This window comes from Dysidea avara, chromosome 14 (genome assembly GCF_963678975.1).
Source record: "Dysidea avara chromosome 14, odDysAvar1.4, whole genome shotgun sequence".
Lineage (NCBI taxonomy): Eukaryota > Metazoa > Porifera > Demospongiae > Dictyoceratida > Dysideidae > Dysidea > Dysidea avara.
The window spans coordinates 11,782,494-11,809,423 of record NC_089285.1 but is presented as its reverse complement, the minus strand read 5'-3'; the positions used below and the strand labels follow the sequence as shown (position 1 = coordinate 11,809,423).

Genomic DNA, 26,930 nt, shown 5'->3' with positions numbered 1-26,930 from the left:
GGATACTGAGGACTACTAGTAGTATGTACAAATCCATACTCCTTAGCAAAATTAGTAAATTCCCTCGAAGAATACTGTGGACCATTGTCCGAGATCAACTCTTGTGGTATCCCATGCCTCGCAAAGATTGATTTCATGTGTTTAATGACACAACCTGTACTTTCAGAAGTCAGCTTCGCTATCTCAATATATCTAGAGAAGTAATCAATGACCAAAGGATAGTGCAAATTCTTCCACAAACAAATCAATGGCAACTTTTTGCCATGGAAGCTTGGGAAATGAAGCTAGTAGTAAAGGTTCAGCATTCTGGTGCTTGTTTCTACAACACTCCACACAGGTTGGCACTAGTTGTTCTAACAGGCCGGGCCACCAAACAGATTGTAAGGACACATTGTGATCCCCTGGTGTCCTGTATGCAATCTGGCTAGAATATTTTGACACAGAGACAACGGAACCACAATTCGGTGATTACGCATCAGAATGTCATGTTGAACTGTCAACTCAGCTGATAATGAGAAGTATGTCTTCAACTGCTTGTTTCTGTTTCACCTCAGCAAGTTGCCTTTCTGTAGTTGGTAAACAAGACATTACTGTAATCATACTGACCACACCTGGTAAGCCAGACAAAATATGGGACATCCTCTTCTGGTAAAACTCTGGAGCAGATGTTATGCCAAATGGCAAATGATTAAAGCAAAATCTTCCCATAGGTGTAATAAAAGTGGTCAATAATGCAGACACCACGTAGACTACTTCTTGCACTGTTCTACTGTTGTGTACAAGAGTACCAGTGAACTGTCCTCGTACTTGTAGCTTATCTTGGCTAGGTCCGATGAGGGATCTCTTGGTAGGTTCTAGTAGTGGTGCCTGTAGCTTCTTATAAAGCTTCTCTGGAATGACACTGACATCAGCCCCTGTGTCAATCTGAAAATTGACCGGAATGTGTTCAATGAAATAGTAACCATCCATGGCTCAGTTCCAGTACTGATTGTAAGAATTTCCAGAGCAACAACAAATGATGTATGATGATGCAATCACCTGGTAGAACTTAATGGCCACATAGAACTGGATAGATGTGTACTACAAACCACGAAGGGTGGTCACTATGTGATTAGTAGGCAATCACACGCATTTTCTGCAATTATGGAATTTCTGCAATTATGGAATAATTGTACTCAAATGTGTGTGATTACCTATACAAACCAGATGCCTGACGAAATCTCTGAAACCGGCGAATCCATTTTGGCCATTCCTCAGGGTTGGAGAAGTTGAAGGCACTCGGTGGAGCCACTTGATATGACGCCATTAGCAAAATAACAGTCTAATAATCTCTTTTTCGTAGAGATCCCAGTCCTGTCACCGTGTGCTAACCGCGATGGCAAGGATGACAATACAGTCTTAAAGTATTAGAATACATGTGGAATTACATCACACTATATTACTATCTAATTATAAGTACAACATTACATTACATTATTTAGCTATTACACTACAGTCTCAAAGTTGGAAAAACAAAATCTTCCTTTCTCAGCTAGTTTCTGCTGTCTACTGCACTCTGAGTTCATTTCATTTAATTGTTGCTCTGTATGTTGGCTTTCTTCAAGTAGTTTCTTCAATCTTTATATCTCTTGTGTGGCTTCATTTAAGTCCTTCTGAAGTCTGTTGTACACATACTGGCAATCACAGTCTGATGTTGTATCAGTCTCAGCGTCATCATCACTTTGGGTAGCTTGAGGGAAGGCTGACTTGCAGCTTCTGAGCATCTTTCTACCTCACCACGAGAAACTCGTGTTGTTCTACCTTTTGATACGGATAGCTTAAAAGGGAAAATGGATGGAACAGCATCTTCCCTAAGGTATCTATAACTACCCCAAAAATTATAAAAATCTTTTGGCTCAAAATGTAATGAGCATATCTTGGTTGTCCAGGTTGAAAGTCCTCACCTATTGGAAAACAAAACAGTACCTAAAAAAACCATACATGACTACACACACAAGGCTAGCTTGTAGCTATATATAGCGGCTAGCTAGCTCGACTAGCTACTTACCAATATCACGGTGAATAGCTATTAACCGATGCTTTCTTAGTTCATTTTTAGAAGCATCTGGAAAGGTGTGGAACGATACTTTCATTTCTTTTCCGTCAACTAAAATTGTTCTGTATCCTTTTTTCTTGCACAACGGGACACAGCAATTATGAGACATCACGAACGCTACCTGCACCAATATCAATAATTACGGGTTGGTCCCAATCAAAATGTTGGAAAGATGGTTGCTAAGCAGTGACGTTTTTTTTTTTTTTGGAAAGAGTCTATTATTTCCCATGCTGGCAGACTTCAGAAAACCATCCTCGCTGTTACTAAAGAGTTGGACACGACTGTAACATGAAAATACTACAATAGTTTACCTTTTAGAATGATAAGGAAGCAATTCTACATCACAATTTGATGGATTAGTAAGAGCACAACATGCTACATGGCGGGCATTAAATAGAAACTTCGAGAGTGCGATTTCTAGCTTGCATATAAGTAGAAGGAAATGAACTCTAGCACAATTGTAGTCACTGTGTGGCAGTTGGAAACAATGCAAAATCCATATCAAACGATTTTTCTACTTGGCGCGTGCCCCAATTGGTTCCGTTCCATTCTGTTCCGGCTTTTAGCACTACCCCTTGTTGGGACCATTCAGGAAAACTTCGATCAAAAATTTGATGAATGAGATAAGTGTTGCCACCAGGCAATATTCGTATTCTTTTGCCACCATCCATGACCTGAAGGCCCTCAAGGCTAGAAGTCCAACTTGTAAGATTAGACATGCTGATATTACACCACATGCGCATCAAAACTGTGATTTTCCATCAACTTGTCTTGTATTTGTCATTTCCGTACTTGGATATCGAAGAATACAGCCTTATACCCCTTTCATATGGTCACTTTAAACCAGCCCACATTCAACCCGGGTTAACGTATTCATATGACCAGTGTTGGGAGTAACGCGTTATTACTTTTGTGGTAACAAAGTAATATAACGAAATACACTATGAAAACAGGTAATATAACGCAAGATACTTTACTTACAAACGTAAAGCGTTACCTAAGTAATATAATTGCTGTAACGAGTCTAATATGACGTAATATTATTACTAAAAGTAACGAAGTTACTAATCTCGTTAGTAATCCTCTGAGTAACGTCTAACCACAACGAAGTAATGAGGCCTACTGAATGAAGCTTATTCACTAGCTTCTTACTTATAACCAAGATTTGCACAATGTCCAACAACGCAATCATGTCACGTGATAAGATGGTAGTTTCACACGTGACAGCTTAAGGCTGTGGACACAAAGTAATATAATATGTAATATTATTACAGTTACTTTATTTTATGGGTAATATGTAACTGTAACTAAATAGTTCTGTTGCAAGTAATATGTAATATATAACTAGTTACTTTTACAAAGTAACTTGCCCAACACTGCACTGCATATGACCATAACCAGGTTGAACCCAGAAGTCATAACCCAGTTCAACCCTACAAAGCAGTAGGGTTGAACTCGGGTTGAACTCGGGTTGAACTCAGTTTATAGCTTCAAAAGCGAGTTGCGGTTTTAAATGAATACATAAAATGCATAGAAGACAATTATCACTCAATGAATACCATCATGTGATGATTGCTTGTGAACAAAAACTGGGTTGAACCTGGGTTGAAAGTGGGTTATTCAACTGGGGTTGAACCCACTTTTGGGTGGCCATATGAAAAGGGTGTTAGAAATACTGGGAATAGGTGCATTAGAAATGCTGGTAATAGAAGCATCAGAATTACTGGGAATGGGGCATTGAGGCTATGTATTCAGTTCTGTGTGGTTGGCACAGCTAATGAACCAAATACATTTGCCAATTTTACCTACCAAGATTTCCTAAGCAGATTGAATAAATGTGACTGGATCTGCAAAAACAGGACATAATTGCATTCTTTTTGAATCCTGTTCATTAAATATTTATAATCTACTTAGCCAAGTGTACCCACTGACAATGTTTCAGCCTCATATGCCAATAACTTTTGGAGTTACAGCCCTACAAAGTAGCAGCAACAGAAAAATTGATATGTACAGCAAGTACAAGGAAAATAAATTATAGGCACTTACAAAAACGGTTGTAACTTACCAGTCTGGGGACATGCCTCCACAAAAAAAATTGCAAATTTAGTGTTTCTGAGATTTGGTAATAGTTTTTAACTGAGTACCAACAAATTGAGGTACAGAGCTAAAATTTTCACCATCGTGTTCGCCATGAATAGGGGAATCAATTACTGGGTAAGTTTTTCCTTTACTCGCCCTTCTTCACTGCATACAAAGGCAACATTCATGAAGGAAAATCAATCGTGTATGATTGCTTCGACGTGACGTAAACAAAACCTTATACTTCTGTATCCTTGGGTCTACTGCAACGAAAAAAAGATTTTCTAACTCCTCTTGAGCAGGAAAATAAGATGATATCCAGGGTTTATTGTTAGTCCCTTCCTTCACTAAGGAAGAGGTTAAAAAAATTATGGAATTTTTTCAATAATGCGCAAGCATTTGACCCGATGTAGTAAATGCTTTAAACTGTAAAATTAGGCTTGTGCGATTATGTCCCTTTTTTGCAGATCCACTCACAAGTAAAGAAAGCTGAGCATTCATTGCAAAAGATTACTGGGAGTTATATTTGCAGTGCCAGATCACCAATACAAAACCTTCTGGTGAACGAAGTGTTCATGACAATCCTTATGGAAAGCCTGCATGTTATAGTGCTTTTGTATCAGATTTTATGACTTATTATAACATGGATCATAAAAATTTGAAAGCACTACTAGTTGCACTAGCATCACAATTAGTGACACGGTAGAAACAATGGGATAACCCTGATCACTGTCTTGACATGACAAAAAGGTCACTGGAGTCACTTCCAGTTATTATGACAGCTGCTGAACTACAGCTATATTGGGTGACAACACAATTGATGTACTAATTGGTTACAGTTTAAGAGGCACTGACACTACTGATCATGATATAGCACAAGAGAACTTTTATGAAACTGACACATCATTTGTTCAAGAAGTAGCAGAAACTGTGACACGGTTTAGTGATGGTGATGGTCAGGTAGTTGTAAGTAATGATTTGAGTGAAGATGGTGCCATGGTGGTCTGAGTAATCAAGCAGTTGCAAGCAATGAATTTCATTGATATAATAGCAAGGTTGCTATATTCTTACCATTTTATAATGATGTTTGATATTGCCTCTTGTTTGCCCAAACAATGCAATATCAGTGCAACCACTGATCTGGTTGATGACTCAAATGAGTCAGATCTATTTATATTTGACAAAAATATTATTAAAATAATATTAATACATGATTATATAAAAGGCTGTACACTTTGGTGTCATCAGCAAAATATAAGTAAAGGTTTGATAGAATACTGGGTAAATTGTTTATATATATGATAAAGAAAATTGGACCTAAACCTGATCCCAGTGGGACTCCAGACATTACTAGACCATTCAGATTCAACAACATTTACTGACACTTGTTGTTTCCGGTGTGTCGTATCTGCCCGGTAATAATTACACGCTTAAGGATAATACTTTTATCTTAGACTACACAACAATAAATACATGGTACAAGACACTATATTTATGCTATAAAAAAGAAACCTTAAATAGCACGTTACCATAATAGTGTGTTTTTACTCTATTACATACAATTAACATAACCATAAGAAAAGCTGCTAATGCATGTGTAATTACTTAGCTAAGTACAAAAACAAATCAAAGTACACAGTACAACTTAGCTAAGGATTTCCAACTGTCTTGATTGATATGGTTTAAGTACTGAATCAACTGCTTGTGGCCAGCCATGTTGCACAAATCTGTGTATTTTGGACAACATAGGATCTTGATCAGTCCATGATACCACTGTTACTGGAGAAATCTCCAAGCCTTCTAACAAGTACACTAACTCTTGAGGCATCGGTACATCTTTTGGCTGCACTGATAGTGGCAATCGGCTGAAACCATCACTATTTGCATTATCCTTACCAGGCACATACTGCACTGTGTAGTTATACACACCCAGTGTTAAGGCCCATCGTTGTATTCTTCCTGATGCCATCACCGGAATACCTTTTCTCTCGTAAGAAGTGCTGTAGGGGTTTGTGCAAGTACTGGTGAAAATGTCTGACTCCTAAAACAATGGCAAGTGCTTCCTTGTCTATTTGTGCATAATTTTTCTCTGCAGGTGCCAGAGAACGTGAAGCAAAAGCAACTGGCAGTTCATCATCTCCAACTTGGTGAGACAAAACTGCACCAATTCCATAAGGGAATGCATCACAAGCCAAAATCAGTGGTTTGGATGGGTCATAGTGTGTCAAGACACTTGAAGATGTCAACAACAAGACACTTGAAGATGTCAACAAAGCCTTGGCCTTCTCAAAAGCTTTACGTTGCTTTTCTCATCATGACCAATGATGCTTCTTCTGTAGCAAGCTGTACAAAGGAGCAAGACATGTAGAAAGGTTAGGTACCACAGACAATTGAAAGTTTCTTCAATGATAATAGAAACTGAAGCTCTGGTGTATGCCTCCATTTCCAAACTAGCATTGTCAATACTCACTGGCACTAGAAGTGGTTTCACAGATGTGGCGGTGACCTTGTAAGTGGAGTAATCATCTTCCTCCTCCTTTACTATGTGAGTAGGACAAGACGTGATACCATCTTTCTGTTGTGGGAAGGGCTGTTTTTGCACACACGAGCAATGTGTCCTTTCTGCTTGCATTTGCAGCATTCCGCAGTCTTAAAACAACAATCAGCTGTCTTGTGTTTCTCTCCACATCGGTAGCACGGATTCTATGTACCATGAGTCTTCAGATCATTAACAGGGACAGGGGACTGTAAGTCTTTCACATCCTTTTCTGCAGATTCAGATGCCATAGCTATCTCGAAAGCCTTGTCAAAGGTGAGTTCCGGTTCTGCTAAAAGTTGGCGCTGGATTCTGGAATCCTCTACTCCGCAAACTAGACGATCTTGTAACATATTGTTGAGGTTAGTGGCATACTGACAGTGTTCTGCAAGCTGGCGTAGCTCTGCAACATAAGCTGTGACTAATTCTCCTGTATGACAATTACGGCCACTGAATCGGAATCTCTGCACAATCATTGACGGCTTAGGATCATGATGCTTCTGTACTATGGTGATGAGATCCTCGATCTTGAACGCCGTTGGCTTCTTAGGGGACACCAGATTGCAAATGAGCTGGTAGGTAGCTGGTCCACAGATACTGAGGAGTATTGCTCTCTGTTGGTCTGCATCCTCTATCTTGTTGGCTGTAAAGTACTGTTCGAGTCGCTCGACGTACACTGTCCATGTTTCTTGTGAACTGGAAAACGCTACAATGGTGCCTGCCATGAGTAGCCGTGGTTATATCCTCGCCACTGTCGTATCTGACCGGTAATAATTGCACGCTTAAGGATAATACTTTTATCTTAGACTACACAACAATAAATACATGGTACAAGACACTACATGTAGGATAACATGAGTGAGACCTCTCGGATTCTTGACCACTTCTGCTTCAGTAATCTCACTTGGGGGGAAAGCCTCGGTTCTTGGCCACTGATCATCTGACAATCGCAGAAATTAAGGTCCCTTCCACCACATCCTACTGTCTGCTAATTTCTCACTGTGATGGTATGTCAGCTGGATTGACATCCCCAGGACTGCTCACATACAGTTAAATGGTATATTTCGGTCACTCGGTGGCTGATGTACTGTTTCCATGGTTTTTCTTCCCTTATCCAGTGAAGTTCAGTCATTGAATCGGTCAATAAGATGGGTACAGAGTGTGGCAATGAAAAAATTATACTGATTACCACATTGGTTAAAAACACTATGGCTGCTCATAGTTTTAGCATAAGTCTCATCATCTTCGACCGGATTCTTAACAGTACCAGTAGTCTGTTCTGATGTTGTTGCAGACTGTAGCTTTATCAAAAGGTCCGGTGCATTCGAATTCAATTTGCGCAGGTTCATGCCTGCATGTTCTAGGATCATCTCCGACTGTATGCAAAGATCTAATGACATCAGGTGCATTAGATAAGAATCTTGCATCAAAATGCCAAGATCAGTCGTTACAATATGTGTAGAGTTCTAGGCATAATCATGCAATAAAATCATAATATCTTCGCATGAAACAGTCATATTTACAGTACATACATAGATAAAGAGTTGTGTATAAATAAGGGATATAGGGATACACATAGAGCAAACAATTAAACAAACAACTACAGTTAGCAGTTATTAAAAGCAACTTATTAAGCAAAAGAATTCAGCAACTTAATTATCAGTTTTGGCATCATCTTCAGAATCATCGCCTTCACTTGAATCAAAGTAATTCACTGCGTCACGACACTTTTGATTACACTTAGCAATCAGTAAATCCATCTCCCAATTCCAAACCTTTTGTCAACTAGGGTGCAAAGTATGTCCACTCACTTTTTGTCTAAAGCTGGCTTTTGTGATCGTTTAGATGTCACCAGAAGAAATCCCATCATCTCTTTGGAAAAAAGCACATCTAAAAGTCTTAATCCATATTGATACACATCTTTTGCAGGTATTCTGTTGACATTTGTCTTTTTTCCACTGTAAGATTCAACTAATTCTTTAGATTTAGTAGATTTAAGTCCTTTGATTTCTTTAACCATACATTTAATGGCACCTTCCATTCCGTTGATCTTGGCCATCTCGATTATAAGGTCCTATGTAAAAAAAAGTAACCAGTATACAGTAGAAGAAAGTTGGATATCAAAAGAATAAAGTAATGAAACAAGGGAGCTATACTATGGATATTAACTTCAGTCTACAACCATGACTGAGTTAGGTTAACTTATAAATAGGCATGCTACATGTATAGTGTTTGTACGTAATCATAATTACAAAAATAAAAATGGGTTACTCTGAATTTTGCATACTTTCGGACCTGAGGGTTACTAAGTTAGATAGACCCCAGTGGCCTAAAGTTGTAACTATGATCAAAGTAACAAGGGAATAGCTGAGTGGTTGTTATACAAGAGAGGTTGCATATACGTATTTGCAGATATACTAATGTACGTATTTGTAACACTCCACGATTGAATACGTGTTTATATCCTAACCTCGTGGCAACTCTGCAATGTACACAACGGATTGATGGCAAGCGTTAATTGGAATACACAAGTGCTACATTCATCCTATAACAATTAACCTAGCTATCTTAGCTACACTCCACACCCTTAAACTAAAAAAAAACCCCTGCAATTTCTAGCTAGTAGAATTGGCTCATTCATATGCATGTTAAAACGACTGAATTTATTAGAGTCACACTGACAAGTTAGCATGGTTCATTTGCTTTAAAGATGCTTGAGAATCCGTTCAGTTTAAGGGTGTGGAGTGTAGCCGGGTTGTTTTATGATGAAAGTAACAATTGTGTATTCCAATTAATGTTCGCCGTTGATCTGTTGTGCACACTGCAGAGTTACTAAGAGGTTAGGATATAAACACTGCATGGGGGCATGCTATATGTGACCCACTGAGTGAAAATTAAAACAGAATTATGCAAACTAGTCAGGTTTTTGCTCAGGGGGTCACATATAGTATTTGCGTGTGATCACTATCACAAAAATAAAGCTGATCCAGATTGTTCTAGCATTCCGGGTTTTCCACACTCCCCTTGACTCCCCTTGGGTCCTGTAGCAGCATCCCCTTTGCTCAGTTGCCATGACACAGGGCCGTTATGACGTCTAACTTGCATATTTAGACCCTTTATGTAATTGTTGCATGACAATGTTGACAGCTGCTTGTAACAGAGAAAGATAGCAATTTAAAATCTACATGAATACCAATACCAAAAATGTTTAGAACTCTCCATTAATAGGCTAATAAGACAGCATATAGTTTAAATTGATTTGAGTTTTGTTTCTCTGAATAACTGCTCCATAAAACTAGTGTACTTGTCTTGCAGCATGCACAATTAAAGATTTGTTTTTCTTAATACGCATGCTTGTATATCAGGGTTATCTTTGGTATTGGAGTTCTTGCTTAAGTGTCTCGTGTACCCAGCGTACAAAGGCCTTCAACATGAGTTATGTACAAATATTGTATTGTGGTATATATATATGAATGTCTGAACAGTATTTCTTCCTCGATTCAGTGAAGTAATGCTGGTTTCTTAAAACAGGTCAGTGATAAGCATCCGAGATGGCGTCAGGAGGGTCAATATTGCTGTGTTCCCTCGTGTCGTAACGCATCTGGTGGATCAGCCGAACGAAGGCAACTTGGTAGTGCTAGAGTCTCTTTTCATTCATTTCCTAATTTGTCTACAGACAAAGAAAGGGCTAAAGAATGGATTGTTAAGATACGACGAGACCCTGGGCCAGACTTTGTGATCAATGAATACACTAAAGTATGTTCTGAGCATTTTAAACCAGAGGATTATCTTTGTGGTGGAGAGGATCCGCAAGCAGCTAGGCGTATGCTGACAAAGACGGCGGTTCCTTCACTATTTTCTTGGCCCAGCTGCAGTATCAAAAAGCGCACAACCACCACATCTCAAAGAGCAGCTTTGGTATTAGAAAGTGATTCATCTTTTTCTGAGGAGGACAGTGTTAGTTCTGGACCATCTTTAAGTAGGTTCTTTGAAATTGATACAGAAGATATTGATTACAGTTCAGTTGATTATTTGAAAGCTCAAGTGGCAGAGTTGTCAGAACAGCTAGCTAAAACACAAGCTAAGTATGAGAAATCATTATTCCGGCTTGCAAACATCAAGGAAGACGATGGCTTAGTTTCATTTTATACTGGCTTCCCAGACTATAATACTCTTTTAACTTTTTACAACATCATTTTGGAATCCGATGCAAAAGTTATGAGACAGTGGCGAGGTGGAAAATCAAAGGAGAGCTATAATGATGTAAAGACGGGAAGGGATTACAAACTGCCCTTATTTGAGCAATTATTCCTTACACTAGTAAGACTTCGGCTTAACGACCCTGAGCTAGACCTAGCCATCAGGTTTGGCTTGTCACAGTCATGTGTGTCCAGAATCATTGCAACATGGATCAACTTGCTGTATCACAGTTTAAAGGGTTTGGAACGTTTTCCACCATGGCACATAGTACAAAAGTATATGCCGGTAGCTTTTAAGGAGCAATACCCGAACACGAGACTTGTGATTGATTGTACAGAATTTGGCATTGAACGCCCTTCTTCTTTGGTTACACAAGCTACTACCTTTTCGTCGTATAAGAACAAAAATACAGTTAAGGTGATGATAGGAATTATTCCCAGCGGAGTTGTCGTCTTTGTATCTCCTACCTATGAAGGGTCAATATCAGATAAAAAGCTAGTAGAACAAAGTGGATTATTGGATAAACTCGAAGTAGGCGATGAGATTATGGCTGATAAAGGATTTGATATTCAAGATTTATTAGCACCACTTGGAGTGAAGTTAAACATACCTCCATTTTTGTCATCTAACAGCCAGCTTTCTAGCGAAGATGTTATGCATACAAAGAAAATTGCGAAGCTGCGAATACATGTAGAGAGAGCCATTGGGAGAATCAAAGAATTCCGTATCTTACAATCCCCAATTTGTGCCACCATGTGGGACTCCATCAATGAAATCATATATATCTGTGCCATACTATGTAATTTTAGTCCTCCCCTTGTTGGTTAAATATGTACAGTCCTAGGATTTCCCCCTTGATGTGATTTATATCTACATATGTACTGAAGTCTGTGTGTGGTAATTTGAAAATTCCATGAAATTACAAGGGTCTGGTAGAATCAAAATGATTATGTCCATTGTACAAAAGAACCAATGAATTATGACACGGCAAAGAATCATACTGGGCACACAACTCGTCACAAGTCAATGGAATAAACACTCCACCTTTCATTTTAGAAACAGGTGGTGGTTGGTAAAGGTATTTTCAGGCAAAAACATTTCCAACAGTGGAGTCAGTAACTACAATCATTTCTTTCTTAAGGCCAATGGCCATCAGTCGGATTTCTAAGTCTCCACCCCATTCATTGTCTCGTAGTACTGCTTGCTGTTTGTCCATCCAGTCCACTTGTGATAACGAGCCTTCTGACTGAATGGTGGGATAATTCAACATGGTCAAAAAAGTCAAGTGTCTAAGGTTCCTGCACTTTGCTTCATTACCACTACTGGATGATGGTATCAATCCAGCTTGATGGGCAACTGCATGATAAAGGCAATTGCCGTCTCCTCTTACTGCATGTTTTTGAAGTTTCAAATGCAGTAAAATGCTTTTCATAGATTGGAATTCTGGTGATGGCTTGGAATAAGCAGCCACTAATTGCAGATCATCGTATTCAGAAGGCTGTATTATCTTCTAGTACACTGATTTACCAAGGATCTGGTCACAATTCCTTGCTGGCACTAGCTTTTCTGTATTAAATTCTTGCTTTTTGGAATCTTGTTTAATATGACTCACACTAGTCCTATGCATGCCAAGGTTCAGATAAGGGTCAGTATTACATACTTTTTTCTAGACAAAGTGACTTGTGGTACCTTTGCTCAAGGTTCTATGTAATGCCCATCATGTAGAAAACAATTTATAGAAATGGCACACATTCTTGACGTCAAGAAGTGAATGGGATTCAGTCGTAACACTGAATATTGAGTCATGTGCTTTGACAGTTGTAGCACTGAATACTGAGTAGGCGGTTAGTTTATGAGATACCCCTGGGCGTTGTAGACCCAGTTTCATCGTGTCTTGTACTTATCAACTGTGGTGATCATTAATTGGGAATTACACTTCCCCTGTTGAGTGGGTGCATGTGGCTTGCAGTGTGCAAAATAACTTTTCAGACATGTCCTGTCGTACAGTCAGGGCATTGTGAAACTTGAGTAGGACATTAAGCAATTTGACAGGATTTTTATTGTTTCTCCATTCCTGTGTTTCTACACCACTTGAATATTTGTTTCTATGTTGGCTGAGAAGGGTCAGCCACGTTGGCCCGGTAAAAGCCGCGTCGGTTCAGTTGAAGCTGCGTTGGCCCAGTGCAACGTGAATGCTGCTTCTGCCCTGCAAAAGCCACCTCGGCCTTGGGTCACATGTGGAGCGGTGAGCTGTAAGAGTTTAAGCACATGTGAGTCTACACATGCTCACACGTGTTAGTAGTCTATTAATGTATATACAGCTAAATCTTAGCGATCAATCCACTAGTTCCCTGTTACAGAATTTAGGGGAAGTTCTTTCGGATCGCTCCAAAGTTCTGGAAGCCAACAACAATACCGGCCGTGGACATTGGCCCCGTATCAGACATGCAATGACCACGAACATGTGGAGGAAGGGAGAGAGGATGCAAACAAAGAACAAGGTGCCAATCTGTATTTTCATTTAGGATTATATATTTTGCTCATGTCCTACCTGAAGTAGTTTGCATTATTACACTTTAGCTATAGATGTACTGGAAAGGCTAACAGGTTGCAGAAAGATATGAAGTCTCGTGGATCTGTCAAAGCAACCAAGCATCAAGATGACACTGTTCTGGTATGATTATTGATGTTACATTACTTTCAATATAGAATTACATTAATATAGATCCCTGTTTGTGCTATGCACGAACGACGTCCAGGACGGTTTAGACAAAGAAAAATTCCTTACGTTGAAGTTCACACAAATAAGGCATAGAAAGATGATGCCTTTGGGCTGCTTGTAGTTGTAGTGGAGCAAGGACAGTATTTAAGCTGAGTGGGGCTAAAATATTACATGAGAATGTCACTGTGAAAGGGAAGGAAAAGCCGTGGACCATTGGCAATTATTTACTGCTGACAAAGAAGACTGCTAGCGGTCTGAAAATCGGTGTTGGTTGTGTTGATATTGAAGACCTGACTGATGAACAAGACCCATTTGACAAGGTATCTTGTATTGTTTCATAATAAACTGGTCACTGATCACTTATCTGCTATTTCTTCAATGTTAGAATGCTCTGAAGTAAGAAGCCTGTGGGATGCAGCTTCTAATGACATCATAGGTTGGTTGCTGGTCTGAGACCCATCCCCCTAACCCCCACGAGAAGTATTTGCAACGATTTGAAAGCAAAATGAACATTTTCGGGTGGACATGATGGAATAATCCCCTTCACTGTTATGCCCCATTTTGGAAACCCTTGCTGTGGTGTGTGCCCACGAAGTGCCTTATGACTTTTGTGTAATCAGTATGTTTCAATTAACAATACATTCTGGTAGAGGCTGATTTAGCATATTCACAAAATTTGAACTCAACTGTATAGTATACATTACATTTTAGTTTGGTACATGCCTTATATAGATCCACCAGTACTGCCGCAGTGTCACAGTAATCAGCAGTCTACTAATAATCACCAAAGTATGAGTGTGTCTCCAGTTTGAATTTATGCCCATGCGAGGGGTCCAAAACCAAGCTAAATTACCTATGGGATTTCAAAATCTTTAGATTTTACCAAAGACTTCAAGATTCCAGGGAAGATTTCAAGATATTACTTATAAAAATTGAGAAATAGGCATAGATTTCATATAAATAAAATTTCAATTAGTTTTATGCTTAATGATAATTGTGTTATTTGTAAGTATTAAAAAGCAATGATTCAATTGGCTAGAGAGCAAGTCTGGCAGTACCACCTGTCTTCTGCAACTGTCTTAGCTTTTGCATAACTTAGGTGAAACCATTCATTGCATTTGTCACACCACACCATTGGGCTTCCATCATCTATTGATCTACACATACAATAGACACTGTCACAAGTCTGTCTTAACGAAGCGATCGAACACAAGTAATTTATTCTCACATTTACAAGATAATCACTCAGAAATATATGCTGAGTTAGTAGCACAAAGACCAGCCAATCAGCCTACAATTGGGGAAGCTATCCAGAGAGGTAAATGTTATGAGGCTGGTTCGAAGAGAGCTAAAGAACTGGATCACGCTGTTACTTATTTTATCACTAAAGATATGCAGCCCTTTTACACTGTAGAGAAACCGGATTTTCAGAAGATGGTAAACGTTTTTGATCCAAATTATACTTTACCTTCAAGAAATTATTTTTCTGAGAAAGAAATACCCAGGCTGTACAGTCAGGTGAGAGATAATGTTGTGAAGCCTGCAGTCACAATGACATTTCTCCTTTAATCTACCAGCGTTTTGTAGCCAACCAAGCACTTCTTTCAACATTCTGGGTGTTTGGCATCATCAGGGCCTGTCACCAATATGTCGTCAAGGTATACTACCACACCCGGAATGCCCTGCAACAAACTGTCCATTACCCTTTGGAAGATACCCGGTGCAGAGGAGATTCTGAAAGGGAGTTGGGTATATTGGAATACTCACTTAGGGGTATTGATAACCACCAACTTTCTACTGGGCTCGTCAAGCAACACCTGTTGATAGGCCTGGCTCATGTCCAAAGTGGTGAATGATTTTCCCCCTTTAAGTAAGGTGAACAAGTCGTCAGTCTTGGGAATTGGATATTTATCTACCTTACAAGCTTGATTTACAGTTCGTTTAAAATCCCCACAGAGTCTCATACTCTTTTTGTCACTCTTAAGCACTGGCACGATAGGAGCCGCCCAATCTGAAAATGTTACAGGTGTTAACCCTTTGTTACCTAAAAGCCATTAAAGTGGCACGCATACCCCGTTACCTGAATTATTTTTACCGAAATTTTGTATATTACACAGGCATGAACTCACCACTGTAACTCTTTAACTAAGGATCCTCCATGACTGAAAATTGGCCTGAATACTCTCCATTAACTGCTCTACAAGGTGCTTCAATTATTTTTGATTTTATTAGTAATTATACAAATTATATACATATATTTATTACATGCCCATTATGCCCCACAGGATATTTTTTTGCAGCTGATCTCTCTACTGGGTGACTTGAAATGTAGCTGAACTATATACAGGATGGTTTCTTTGTAGCTGAACTCTCTACAAGGTAGTGTTGCACCGATATGGGATTTAGCCGATATTCCGATAACCGATATACTGGACAAGGAAAGAGCCGATAATTTTAGCCGATCCGATGTAAAAAATATATTTGACAAGTTTCTTAATCAGTGTAGCAATACATAGTAGTTGAAAATACAAAAAATAAATGGATGTAATTTATGGTACTCAAAACTGCTTAGTGGTGTACAGCTATAGCTACTGTAGTAAAAATACATCAGAACTAGATACGCGTAATAAAGTAAATAAACCAGTAGTCACACAAGACCAACTGTATACAGTTACAGTGGTAATCACTAAACTACTTACTAGTATTTGTACTGAGAGCCAACTAGGCAAAAATTGTTTTGAATGAAAAGCAGGTCTTCAGTCAAAGTAGGTAAAATTCTGTTCCTCTTATCATCATGTAGGTTACCTGCTGCAGAGAACAGCCGTTCTTAAGGAACTGATGTTGCTGGGGGACATAAGTAGTGTTGTGCCAGAGTTGCCAGCATAGGAAACCTTTTCTTATTTTGACCCCACCACGTGTAAGGATTGCCAGTCTTGTAATCCAACAGTGGTTCACTTAAGAACTTCTCCACTTCTGATGTGGTAGCAGGAGTATCACCAGTAGAGTCAGTAATTATTTCAGAGATGACATCAAGTAAAACTGCACTTTTGAGCGGACACGTTCTCTTTGGTTGGCTGGGACCAGGTTCTTCAGCTGCAGTCTCACTAGCCATATTAACAGAACTGCTCATTTCCTCAACCAGCATCTCTTTGACTGTGGCCTTGATGATATTCCCCGAAAAAAATTAATCTTTGAACCTGGGGTCCAACAAAGTATTCAAGGCCAATTCTTTCTTTTCTTCTATCCCTGCAAAGCGAGACTTTAAAGATTTCAGCAGCTCACCTTTCATTGTTTGAACACCGCTATCATTGTTGTTTTTCTCAAGTGTTATGGTTAGTATCCTTATGTATGGAATGACAATTGATATTGAAGCCATATCTGCTGATATAGAACGTGTAATTTCCTCTACAGGACTTAAAATATCGACACATTTCTTCATTAATTCCAATTGATGTGGTGTGAGCTGCTGGATATTGCCAGTTTCTGCACAGTAGGCTGCCAGTGCCATTTTTTGTTCCAGAACAGATTGAAACATAAATAAGGTAGAATTCCATCTAGTTACAACATCTGATTTAAGCTGGTGTTGTGGTACATTTAAACTATCTTGTATTCTTTTCAGGTTGTAGCAGGCAACTGAAGAACGATGAAAATGTCCCACTATGCTACGACATATTGCTATTACATCATTTATGGCTCTTTGTACAAATAGTCCATCTTTTATTACTAATTGCAGAGAATGTGCAAAGCAACCAAAGTGCATAAAACAGGCATCTCTCATGGCTTTTACCATATTGCTTGCATTGTCACTCACAACAACATGCACTTTATCCCGAGATATCTCCCAGTTTTGAAGCATACTCTCCATTTGTGCTGCAATGTACTCACCAGTGTGAGCTTCTTGTATTGGCTGTGCATGTAGGACAGCAGACACCTTTACAAATGCATCATCAATCCAGTGTGCAGTTAAACTTAACAAACAAGTTATATTAATACTACTGCTCCATATATCTGTGGTGAAGCTTATGTACTTGGCCCCACCAACCAACTTATATACTTCATCTTTCATGCCAGTATAAATTTTAGGTATAATGGTATCTGTGTAATACTTACGACTTGGACACTTGTAGCGATGCTCCAGAGCTTGCAACACCCTTTTGAAGCCAATGTCTTCAACCATTGATAATGGTTGGCAGTCTACTGCTAGCATCTCACCAATCCTTTTATGCACACGCTGAGACCTGACATCGTTTATATCCCATGGCTTCGACAGTTCTTGCGTTTCTTCAAGTGACAATTGCTGTTCAAGCTTCCTTTTACGTGTTTGCTTCTGAGGTGGAGTTTCTTGAGACTCTTTTTGTTCAATATAATGTTTATTGATGTCTGGATGTTTAGCGAGATGGCTCACTAGATTTGTAGTAGTGTAGGACTTTGTGCTACCTCCTCCCCTTGAAACTTTCGCCTTGTGCTACCTCCTCCCCTCGAAACTTTCGCCTTGTGCTACCTCCTCCCCTCGAAACTTTCGCCTGGCAAGTGTTGCAAACAGCGTATTTCATGTCCTCAGTCACCACGAAAAACTCCCAAATAACGGAGCGCTTCTTCGCCATTTCATTTTACAACAATGGAAATAATACGCATGCGCAAGCCTAACTTCTTCTCTACAGGGTGATTTGTTGTAGTTGAATTCTCTACAAGGTGGTTTGTATGAGGCTGAACTCTCTACATGGCGGTTTCTTTGTAGCTGAACTCTCTACAGAGTTATTTGTTTGCAGCTGAACTCTCTACATGATGGTTTCTTTGTAACTGAACACTCTACAAGGTGACTTCTTCTAGCTGATCTTTCTACAGGGTGAAATGTTGTAGCTGAACTATCTACAAGGTAACTTCTTCTAGCTGATCTCTATACAGGGTGATTTGTTTGTAGTTGAATTATGTACAGGTGGTTTCTTTGTAGCTGAACTCTGTACATGATGGTTTCTTTGTAGCTGAACTCTTTACAAGGTGACTTCTTCTAGTTGAACTCTCTACGGGGTAATTTCTTTGTAGCTGAACTCTCTATATGATGGTTTCTTTGTAACTGAACTCTCTACAAGGTAACTTCTTCTAGCTGATCTTTCTACTGGGTGATTTGTTTGCAGCTGAAATCTCTACATGGTGGTTTCTTTGTTGCTGAACTCTCTACCAGGTGAATTCTTCTACCTGATCTCTCTACAGGGTAATTTGTTTGTAACTGAACTCTGTACAAGTGCGTTTTTGTGGGTGATCTCACTGCAGGTTGATTTGTTTGTAGCTGAACTCACTAAAGGGTGATTTTGCTTGTAGCTGAACTCCTTGCATTGTATCTAGTTTCTAGCTGATCTCTCTACAGGGTGATTTGTTTGTAGCTGATCTCTCTACAGGGTGATTTGTTTGTAGCTGATCTCTCTACAAGTTGATTTGTGTGTAGCTGATCTCTCTGCAGGTTGATTAATTTGCAGCCGATCTCTCTACAAGGTAATTTGTTTGTAGCTGAACTGTCTATAAAGTGATTTATTTGTAGCTGATCTCTCTGCAGGTTGATTTGTTTTAGCTGAACTCTCTACAGGGTGATTTACTTGTAGCTGAACTTCTTACATTGTGTGTAGTTTCTAGCTGATCTCTCTACAGGGTGATTTGTTTGTAGCTGATCTCTCTACAAGTTGATTTGTGTGTAGCTAATCTCTCTGCAGGTTGATTAATTTGCAGCTGATCTCTCTACAAGGTAATTTGTTTGTAGCTGAACTGTCTATAAAGTGATTTATTTGTAGCTGATCTCTCTGCAGGTTGATTTGTTTTAGCTGAACTCTCTACAGGGTGATTTACTTGTAGCTGAACTCCTTACATTGTGTGTAGTTTCTAGCTGATCTCTCTACAGGGTGATTTGTTTGTAGCTGATCTCTCTACAAGTTGATTTGTGTGTAGCTGATCTTTCTACAGGTTGATTTGTTTGTAGCCGATCTCTCTACAGGGTAATTTGTTTGTAGCTGAACTCTGTACAAGGTGCTTTTTTGTAGGTGATCTCACTGCAGGTTGATTTGTTTGTAGCTGAACTCACTAAAGAGTGATTTGCTTGTAGCTGAACTCCTTACATTGTGTCTAGTTTCTAGCTGATCTCTCTACAGGGTGATTTTTGTAGCTGAACTCTCTATAAGGTGATTTGTTTGCAGCTGAACTCTCTACATGGTGGTTTCTTTGTTGCTGAACTCTCTGCAGGGTGTTTTGCTTGTAGCTGAACTTTTGTTGCTGAACTCTCTGCAGGGTGTTTTGCTTGTAGCTGAACTTTTGTTGCTGAACTCTCTGCAGGGTGTTTTGCTTGTAGCTGAACTCTCTACAGGGTGATTTGTTTCTAGCTTATCTCTCTACAGGTTGATTTGTGTGTAACTGATCTCTCTACAAGCTGATTTGTTTGTAGCTGAATTCTCTGCAAAGTGTTTTGTTTGTAGCTGACCTCTCTTCAGGGTGATTTGTTTCTAGCTGATCTCTCTACAGGGTGATTTTTTTTGTAGCTGACCTCTCTTCAGGGTGATTTGTTTCTAGCTGATCTCTCTACAAGATGATTTTTTGTAGCTGACCTCTCTTCAGGGTGATTTGTTTCTAGCTGATTGCTCTGCAGGTTGATTTGCTTGTAGGCTACAGTGTAACTTGCTTGTAACTGAACTCCTTACTTTGTATCTAGTTTGTAGCTGATCTCTCTACAGGGTGATTTGTTTGTAGCTGAACTCCTTACTTTGTGTCTAGTTTGTAGCTGATCTCTCTACAGGGTGATTTGTTTGTAGCTGATCTCTGTACAAGTTGATATGTGTGTAGCTGTTCTCTCTACAGGGTGATTTGTTTGTAGCCGATCTCTCTACAAGGTAATTTGTTTGTAGCTGAACTATCTATAAGGTGATTTGTACATAGCTGATCTCTCTCTGCAGATTGATTTGTTTTAGCTGAACTCTCTACAGGGTGATTTGTTTCTAGCTTATCTCTCTACAGGTTGATTTGTTTGTTGCTGATCGCTCTAAAGGTTGATTTGTTTGTAGCTGAACTCTCTGCAAAGTGTTTTGTTTGTAGTTGATTTCTCTACAAGGTGATTTTTTGTAGCTGACCTCTCTTCGGGTGATTTGTTTCCAGCTGATATCTCTACAGGGTGATTTTTTGTAGCTGACCTCTCTTCAGGGTAATTTGTTTCTAGCTGATCACTCTACAGGTTGGTTTGTTTGTTCCTGAACTCTCTACAGGTTAATTTGTTTCTAGCTTATCTCTCCACAGGTAGATTTGTGTTGATTTGTTCATTGCTGATCGCTCTAAAGGTTGATTTGTTGCAGCTGAACACCCTGCAAAGTGTTTTGTTTGTAGCTGATCACTCTAAAGGGTAATTTGTTTGTAGCTGAACTCTTTCCACAGTGACTTGTGTGTAGCTGAATTCTGTGTAGCTGAATTCTCTAGAGAGTGACTTAACTGTAGCTGAATTCTCTACACAGTGCATGACTTATTTATGGCTGAACTTTCTTCAGTGTACTTGTAATGTTCTGAATCTCTATAGTGATATATTTGCTTAACTCTGGTGATTGTCTTCTTGCTGAACTGTCTATAAGATTAACTGTTTGCAGCTGAACTCCCTACAGAATAACTTGTGATGTAATAAAATTCTATAATGGAATAAATAAACTAGCCGAATGCTCTATTAGGGTGACTGTTCTATTAGAGTATCTCGATCTCGCATTTGCTACACGGAGTTGGCTTTCGAATCATAACTCAGTGGTTTGTAATCCGATTCTTCTGTACTACTGCAAGGACTTTCTATGAAGATTATTCCAGCTATGCACCGATTTTCAGCTCATTGCTCTAAGCGGTTTGCCTAGTAGAAGGTAGGAAACATAACCTACCCTCTATGATGATGATTCATGTTGAATTAAGTATCCAGCTATCAAAAAGGAACCATTTACCTAAGATTTACAACAAGGGTATATTCTCTGCTATACACATAACAATCTTCATTTACTAATGACTTCCGTTTACACTTGCAGACCTGTACATCTTCAATTGAAACCAAGACTTATGAGAACCTCAAATCAAAAAACAATGAATGTTTGATTTGTTATTATCCCTCACTTCATTGATTAGTCATACAACAGCTGTTCTAGTCGTGCACACTGTCAGTCTGTTCTATTAGAATAATTTGTTTCTGTCAAAACCAAAGTTAATAAAAATGATTTGTTTTAGTGGCTCATACCTTCTAGTTGATGCATTTGCCTACTTTAAAAATTCTTTGATATCTACTAAACTGAGAAATTATTCATTGATTCAGATTTAAAAGAATATCTTATGAGCATATACCTTTACCATAATCTCTTTCATCAACCACTCATTTCTAAGAGGCACATATCAGTCAAACTATTTAATTGAAAATTTTTTGTTTGCACTTTATGCTCAAAATCAATTGGTGTAAGATCAGTCACACTTTGAAATCAAAGTTCACAAAGTGTTCACACCACTTTCTTAGACTCATAGTCTCACTTTTGCAAAATTTCTGCATCCTTATGCCCAGTAATTTGTCTTAGTAACTCTTCCCTTCTTCCTGTTTATTGCATTTGCACATGTTTAAAAATTCTTTGATATCCAGTAAACTAAATACCTTATGCTCTGAAACTTTTACCATAATCTTTTCCATCAAACACTCTTTGCTAACAGACAATTATCAGCCAAACTTTTCAATTGAAAAATTTTTGCTTTGAGGTTTATGATCAAAATTACTTTGTGTTCTTAACATTTTACTATAATCTTTTAAACCAACCATCACTGTATACTAACAGACATCTCATGTCAATGTAAGTCATGCTTTGAAATCAGTTTACAAAAGTTCACAAAGGGTTCATACTACTTTCTTAGACTTATCTTAAAAAGGTAATGTTGGTTGGTGACTAATGCAAGTTACTTCAATAGAACAGTCATATAACTCTTCTGTAATTTTACAAAAATGAGTCTTCTCAAAATAAGCCATTTTTAGAGTATAAAAATATTGTAGATATGGGTGGAAGAATCATTATTGCAAAACCACTACAAATTATAATGACTGTTCTATTAGAGTACTTTGTTTTTGTCAAAACCAAAGTTAATAAAAATGGTTTGTTTTGGTGACTCATACCTACTTTAAAATTTCTTTGATATCTACTAAACTGAGAAATTATGCATTGATTTAGGTTAAAAAAATATCTCATGAGAATAAACTTTTACCATAATCTCTTTCATCAACCACTCATTTCTAAGAGGCACATATCAGTCAAACTTTTATTGAAATTTTTTTGCTTTGTTCATTATGCTTCTAGCAGGTCATACCAATGGTATGATGTCACAGGCATGCATGCTTACATGTCTGATTGTTTGCACATGTATATGGTCATTTGGTAAGTATGGTATGATATACATGCCATTAATAGCCAATGTTGGGAGTAACATGTATATAAGTAACGCGTTATGTAATATTATTACTTTTGTGGTAACAAAGTAATATAATGAAATACGCTATAAAAACAGGTAACATAACTCAAGTTACTTTACTTAGTAATGCAACGTGTTACCTAAGTAATATAGTTACTGTAACTAGTCTAATAATATGTAATATTATTACTACAAGTAACAAAGTTACCAATCTCTTTAGTAATCCACTGTGTAATGCCTAGCCACAACAATTTAATGAAGTCTACTGAATGAAGCTTATTCACCAGCTTCTTGCTTATAAACAAGATTTGCACATTGTCCAACAACGCAATCATGCATGTCACGTGATAAGGTGGTAGTTTCACTCATGACAGCCTAGGGCTGTGGACACAAAGTAATATAATATGTAATATTATTATAGTTACTTTATTTTATGGGTAATATGTAACTGTAACTAAATAGTTCAGTTGCAAGTAATATGTAATATGCAACTGGTTACTGTACTTTTATAAGTAACTTTCCCAACACTGTTAATACATACCATACCATAGTATGCATGCATGCAAGCATATATACATGTGTTCATGCATGCATATGGGCAGGGAATAATAAAGTGCACATCTATATACACTTACACTGATGTAGATCTCAAGTGTATTATACAGTGGAACCTGTCTATAATTTATAATGGTCACCTTCGGGCCAAACTTTCTTGGCCTTAATACTTTAGGCAGGTGGAATACTCATAGGGGAATTTTTTGATCTTAAAAGTTGGCATTTCTATGCAGGTGTCAGGTGGCCATTAAGACAGTAATTATCTCAATTGTTGTATTTATACTGCAGAATATATTTGGGTGTATACTTATACTGCTTGTATACCTTTATTTTGTTGATGACAGTGATGAGAGTACCTTGAACAATAATTCATGAATGTCACACAAGCTTGATATAGTCTCAGCTTGCCTTAACTGTACTGCTATTGATAGATATAAACGTTTGACTGTTGATCATGACTGCTCTATTAAATGAAGTTTAACTTGTTAAACAAGGTTGTTACATGAACTTCCTATCTTCATTTCATTAACTCCGTCATCAATCCTATTTACCCCCCAATATGTACAGTAAATGAATAGTTGCAACACTCCCATCTATTGTTTTCTGTCCGTGGCCTAACTAGTTCATGATGCCTCCTTAATAAGGATCAATACTTCATTGCCTACTCTAGGTGGCCTATAGCCTGCCAGCAAAGAAAGATATGAATTAAACCCAGCAAAACTCTACATGTAGTAACTTACAAGCATGTGAACATTTCACAGGCATTCATGCAAGAGAACCAGCTGCTTGTGCCAATAATTTCTCTCTAGTAGATCCAATGCTTTGATCATTTGGCACAAAAAATAGATTCATATTAACATATATAATCTACATGTGTGTATGTGCATGAGTTCGTGTGTGCATGTGTGTGCACGCACGTGTGTGTATGTGACCTGCTAAGTGAAAATCTGACTACTTTGAGAAAAACACATCGGGTAAAAAAACCTAAATAATTTTACATGTACTTTCATTGCTCTCCAGTTCATATCACATAATACAACACAGGTCCCAAGTACGTATCACACAGTATAACACAGGTCCCCAGTAAGTATCACCCAAGTTCCAATACAACACTACAACACAGGTCCCCAGTAAGTACGTATCACACAATACAACACTGATTCCCATTACATATCACACAATCAACACAGGTCCCAACAATACAACACTGGTCCCAAGTACGTATAACACACAGGTCCCAAGTACATATCACACGGGTCCCAATTAAGTATAGCACAATACAACACTGGTCCCAAGTAGAGCTGGGTAATGGTAAAAAAATATCGAGTATCGAGATATAAATTTTCAAATCGTATTGTGATATTTAGCCTCTACACTATCATGATGGATGTAACACTTCTAAATGACTACTAAATAGTTCTATTCATGAACCATATTCTTGTATTTTCACAAGAAAGGAGCATGATTAGGTGTAAACAATGCATAAATAGCAAGTTTGTTCACAGAATTCTCAATTGTACTAGCAGCATTACTCATACTACTAGTAAGTAAGCATCTTACTAGCAAAAAAAAGCTTTTGTGATGAATTGACACAGCTGGATTTAGTACTTTTTACTGTTTCAAAGTTTTGCTGTACAATTTAAATACTAAAATGAAGAAAAAGTTACAAAAATTAGGAATAATTTTGGGAATAATAAAAAGCATAATGATAAATTTTTAAAACAATTTTGGAATAGAATAATGATGAAAATTTTGAGTATAATTCCCACTACTATAGTGTATTGTGGTGTGTGTGCTGAGTGTACTGTACTATAGTGATTGTGGTGTGTATACTGAGTGTACCGTACTATAGTGATTGTGGTGTGTATACTGAGTGTACCGTACTATAGTGATTGTGGTGTGTGTACTGAGTGTACTGTACTATACTGTACTGTGGTGTGTGTACTGAGTGTACCATACTATAGTGTACTGTGGTATGTGTGTACTGAGTGTACTGTACTATAGTGATTGTGGTGTGTGTACTGAGTGTACCGTATTATAGTGTACTGTGGTGTGTGTACTGAGTGTATGCCTTTTAAACCTTTTCAACCCAATACTTAGATACTATTACAAATAAGACCTAATAATTTGTATTAGTCACTCTTCCCTTCTTGTTCATTGCATTTGCATACTTTAAAATTATTTGATATCTAGTAAACTGAGAAATTTGTATTGAAGTAAATTTAAAGTTACCTTATGATCTTAAACTTCATAATCTTTTCCATCAATCATTCTTTGCTACTTATCAGTCAAAGTTTTCAATTGAAAAATTTTTTGCTTTGAAGTTTATGATCAAAATCACTTGGTGTTCGTAACATTTCACTGCAATCTTAAACCAACCATCACTGTATGCTAACAGACATATCATGTCAATGTCAGTCATACTTTGAAATCAGTTCACAAAAGTTCACAAAGGGTTCACACTACTTTCTTAGACTCCTCTTAATAAAGTAATGTTGGTTGGTGACTATTGCAAGTTACTCCAATAGAACAGTCATATAACACTTCAGTAATTTTACAAAAATGAGTCTTCCCCTAACAATAAGCCATATTTAGAGTATAGAAATATTGTAGAATGGAGTGGAAGAATCATTATTGTAAAACCACTGCAAAATTATATTGACTGTTCTATTAGAGTAATTTGTTTCTGTCAAAACCAAAGTTAATAAAAATGATTTGTTTTAGTGACTCATACCTTCTAGTTAATGCATTTGCCTACTTTAAAAATTCTTTGATATCTACTAAATCATAATCTCTTTCATCAACCACTCATTTCTAAGAGGCACATATCAGTCAAACTATTTAATTGAAAAATTTTGTTTGCACTTTATGCTCAAAATCAACTGGTGTAAGATCAGTCACACTTTGAAATCAAAGTTCACAAAGTGTTCACACCACTTTCTTAGACTCATAGTCTCACTTTTGCAAAATTTCTGCATCCTTTATGCCCAGTAATTTGTCTTAGTAACTCTTCCCTTCTTCTTGTTTATTGCATTTGCGCATGTTTTAAAAATTCTTTGATATCCAGTAAACTAAATATCTTATGCTCTGAAACTTTTACCATAATCTTTTCCATCAAACACTCTTTGCTAACAGACAATTATCAGCCAAACTTTTCCATTGAAACATTTTTGCTTTGAGGTTTATGATCAAAATTACTTGGTGTTCTTAACATTTTACTAACTAGATATCAAATAAATTTTAAAGTATGCAAATGCAATGAACAAGAAGGGAAGAGTGACTAATACAAATTATTAGGGATCACA

General features: G+C 37.9%; 3 protein-coding genes across 3 annotated transcripts; 1 reads left to right on the top strand and 2 right to left on the bottom strand.

Moving 5' to 3' along the window:
- Positions 1 to 6,877: 6,877 nt before the first annotated feature.
- On the bottom strand, positions 6,878 to 7,435 carry LOC136244121 (uncharacterized). Its single transcript, XM_066035637.1, has one exon. The coding sequence runs from the start codon at positions 7,433 to 7,435 to the stop codon at positions 6,878 to 6,880; it is 558 nt and encodes a 185-aa protein (XP_065891709.1).
- A 2,713-nt stretch (positions 7,436 to 10,148) lies between these two features.
- Positions 10,149 to 11,738, top strand: LOC136244119 (uncharacterized). Its single transcript, XM_066035636.1, has 2 exons — positions 10,149 to 10,169; positions 10,242 to 11,738. The coding sequence occupies exons 1-2, from the start codon at positions 10,149 to 10,151 to the stop codon at positions 11,736 to 11,738; spliced, it is 1,518 nt and encodes a 505-aa protein (XP_065891708.1).
- Positions 11,739 to 16,816: 5,078 nt separating this feature from the next.
- On the bottom strand, positions 16,817 to 17,839 carry LOC136244118 (zinc finger BED domain-containing protein 4-like). The gene has a single exon (XM_066035635.1). The coding sequence runs from the start codon at positions 17,837 to 17,839 to the stop codon at positions 16,817 to 16,819; it is 1,023 nt and encodes a 340-aa protein (XP_065891707.1).
- Between the last annotated feature and the right edge of the window lie 9,091 nt (positions 17,840 to 26,930).

Bases quoted from the DNA above. Each gene is read 5' to 3' on its own strand.
- LOC136244121 (XM_066035637.1), bottom strand. From the start codon at position 7,435: ATGGCAGGCACCATTGTAGCGTTTTCCAGTTCACAAGAAACATGGACA.
- LOC136244119 (XM_066035636.1), top strand. From the start codon at position 10,149: ATGTACAAATATTGTATTGTG. The intron at 10,170-10,241 runs GTATATATATAT...TTCTTAAAACAG, and splicing joins TGTACAAATATTGTATTGTG to GTCAGTGATAAGCATCCGAG.
- LOC136244118 (XM_066035635.1), bottom strand. From the start codon at position 17,839: ATGCTAGCAGTAGACTGCCAACCATTATCAATGGTTGAAGACATTGGC.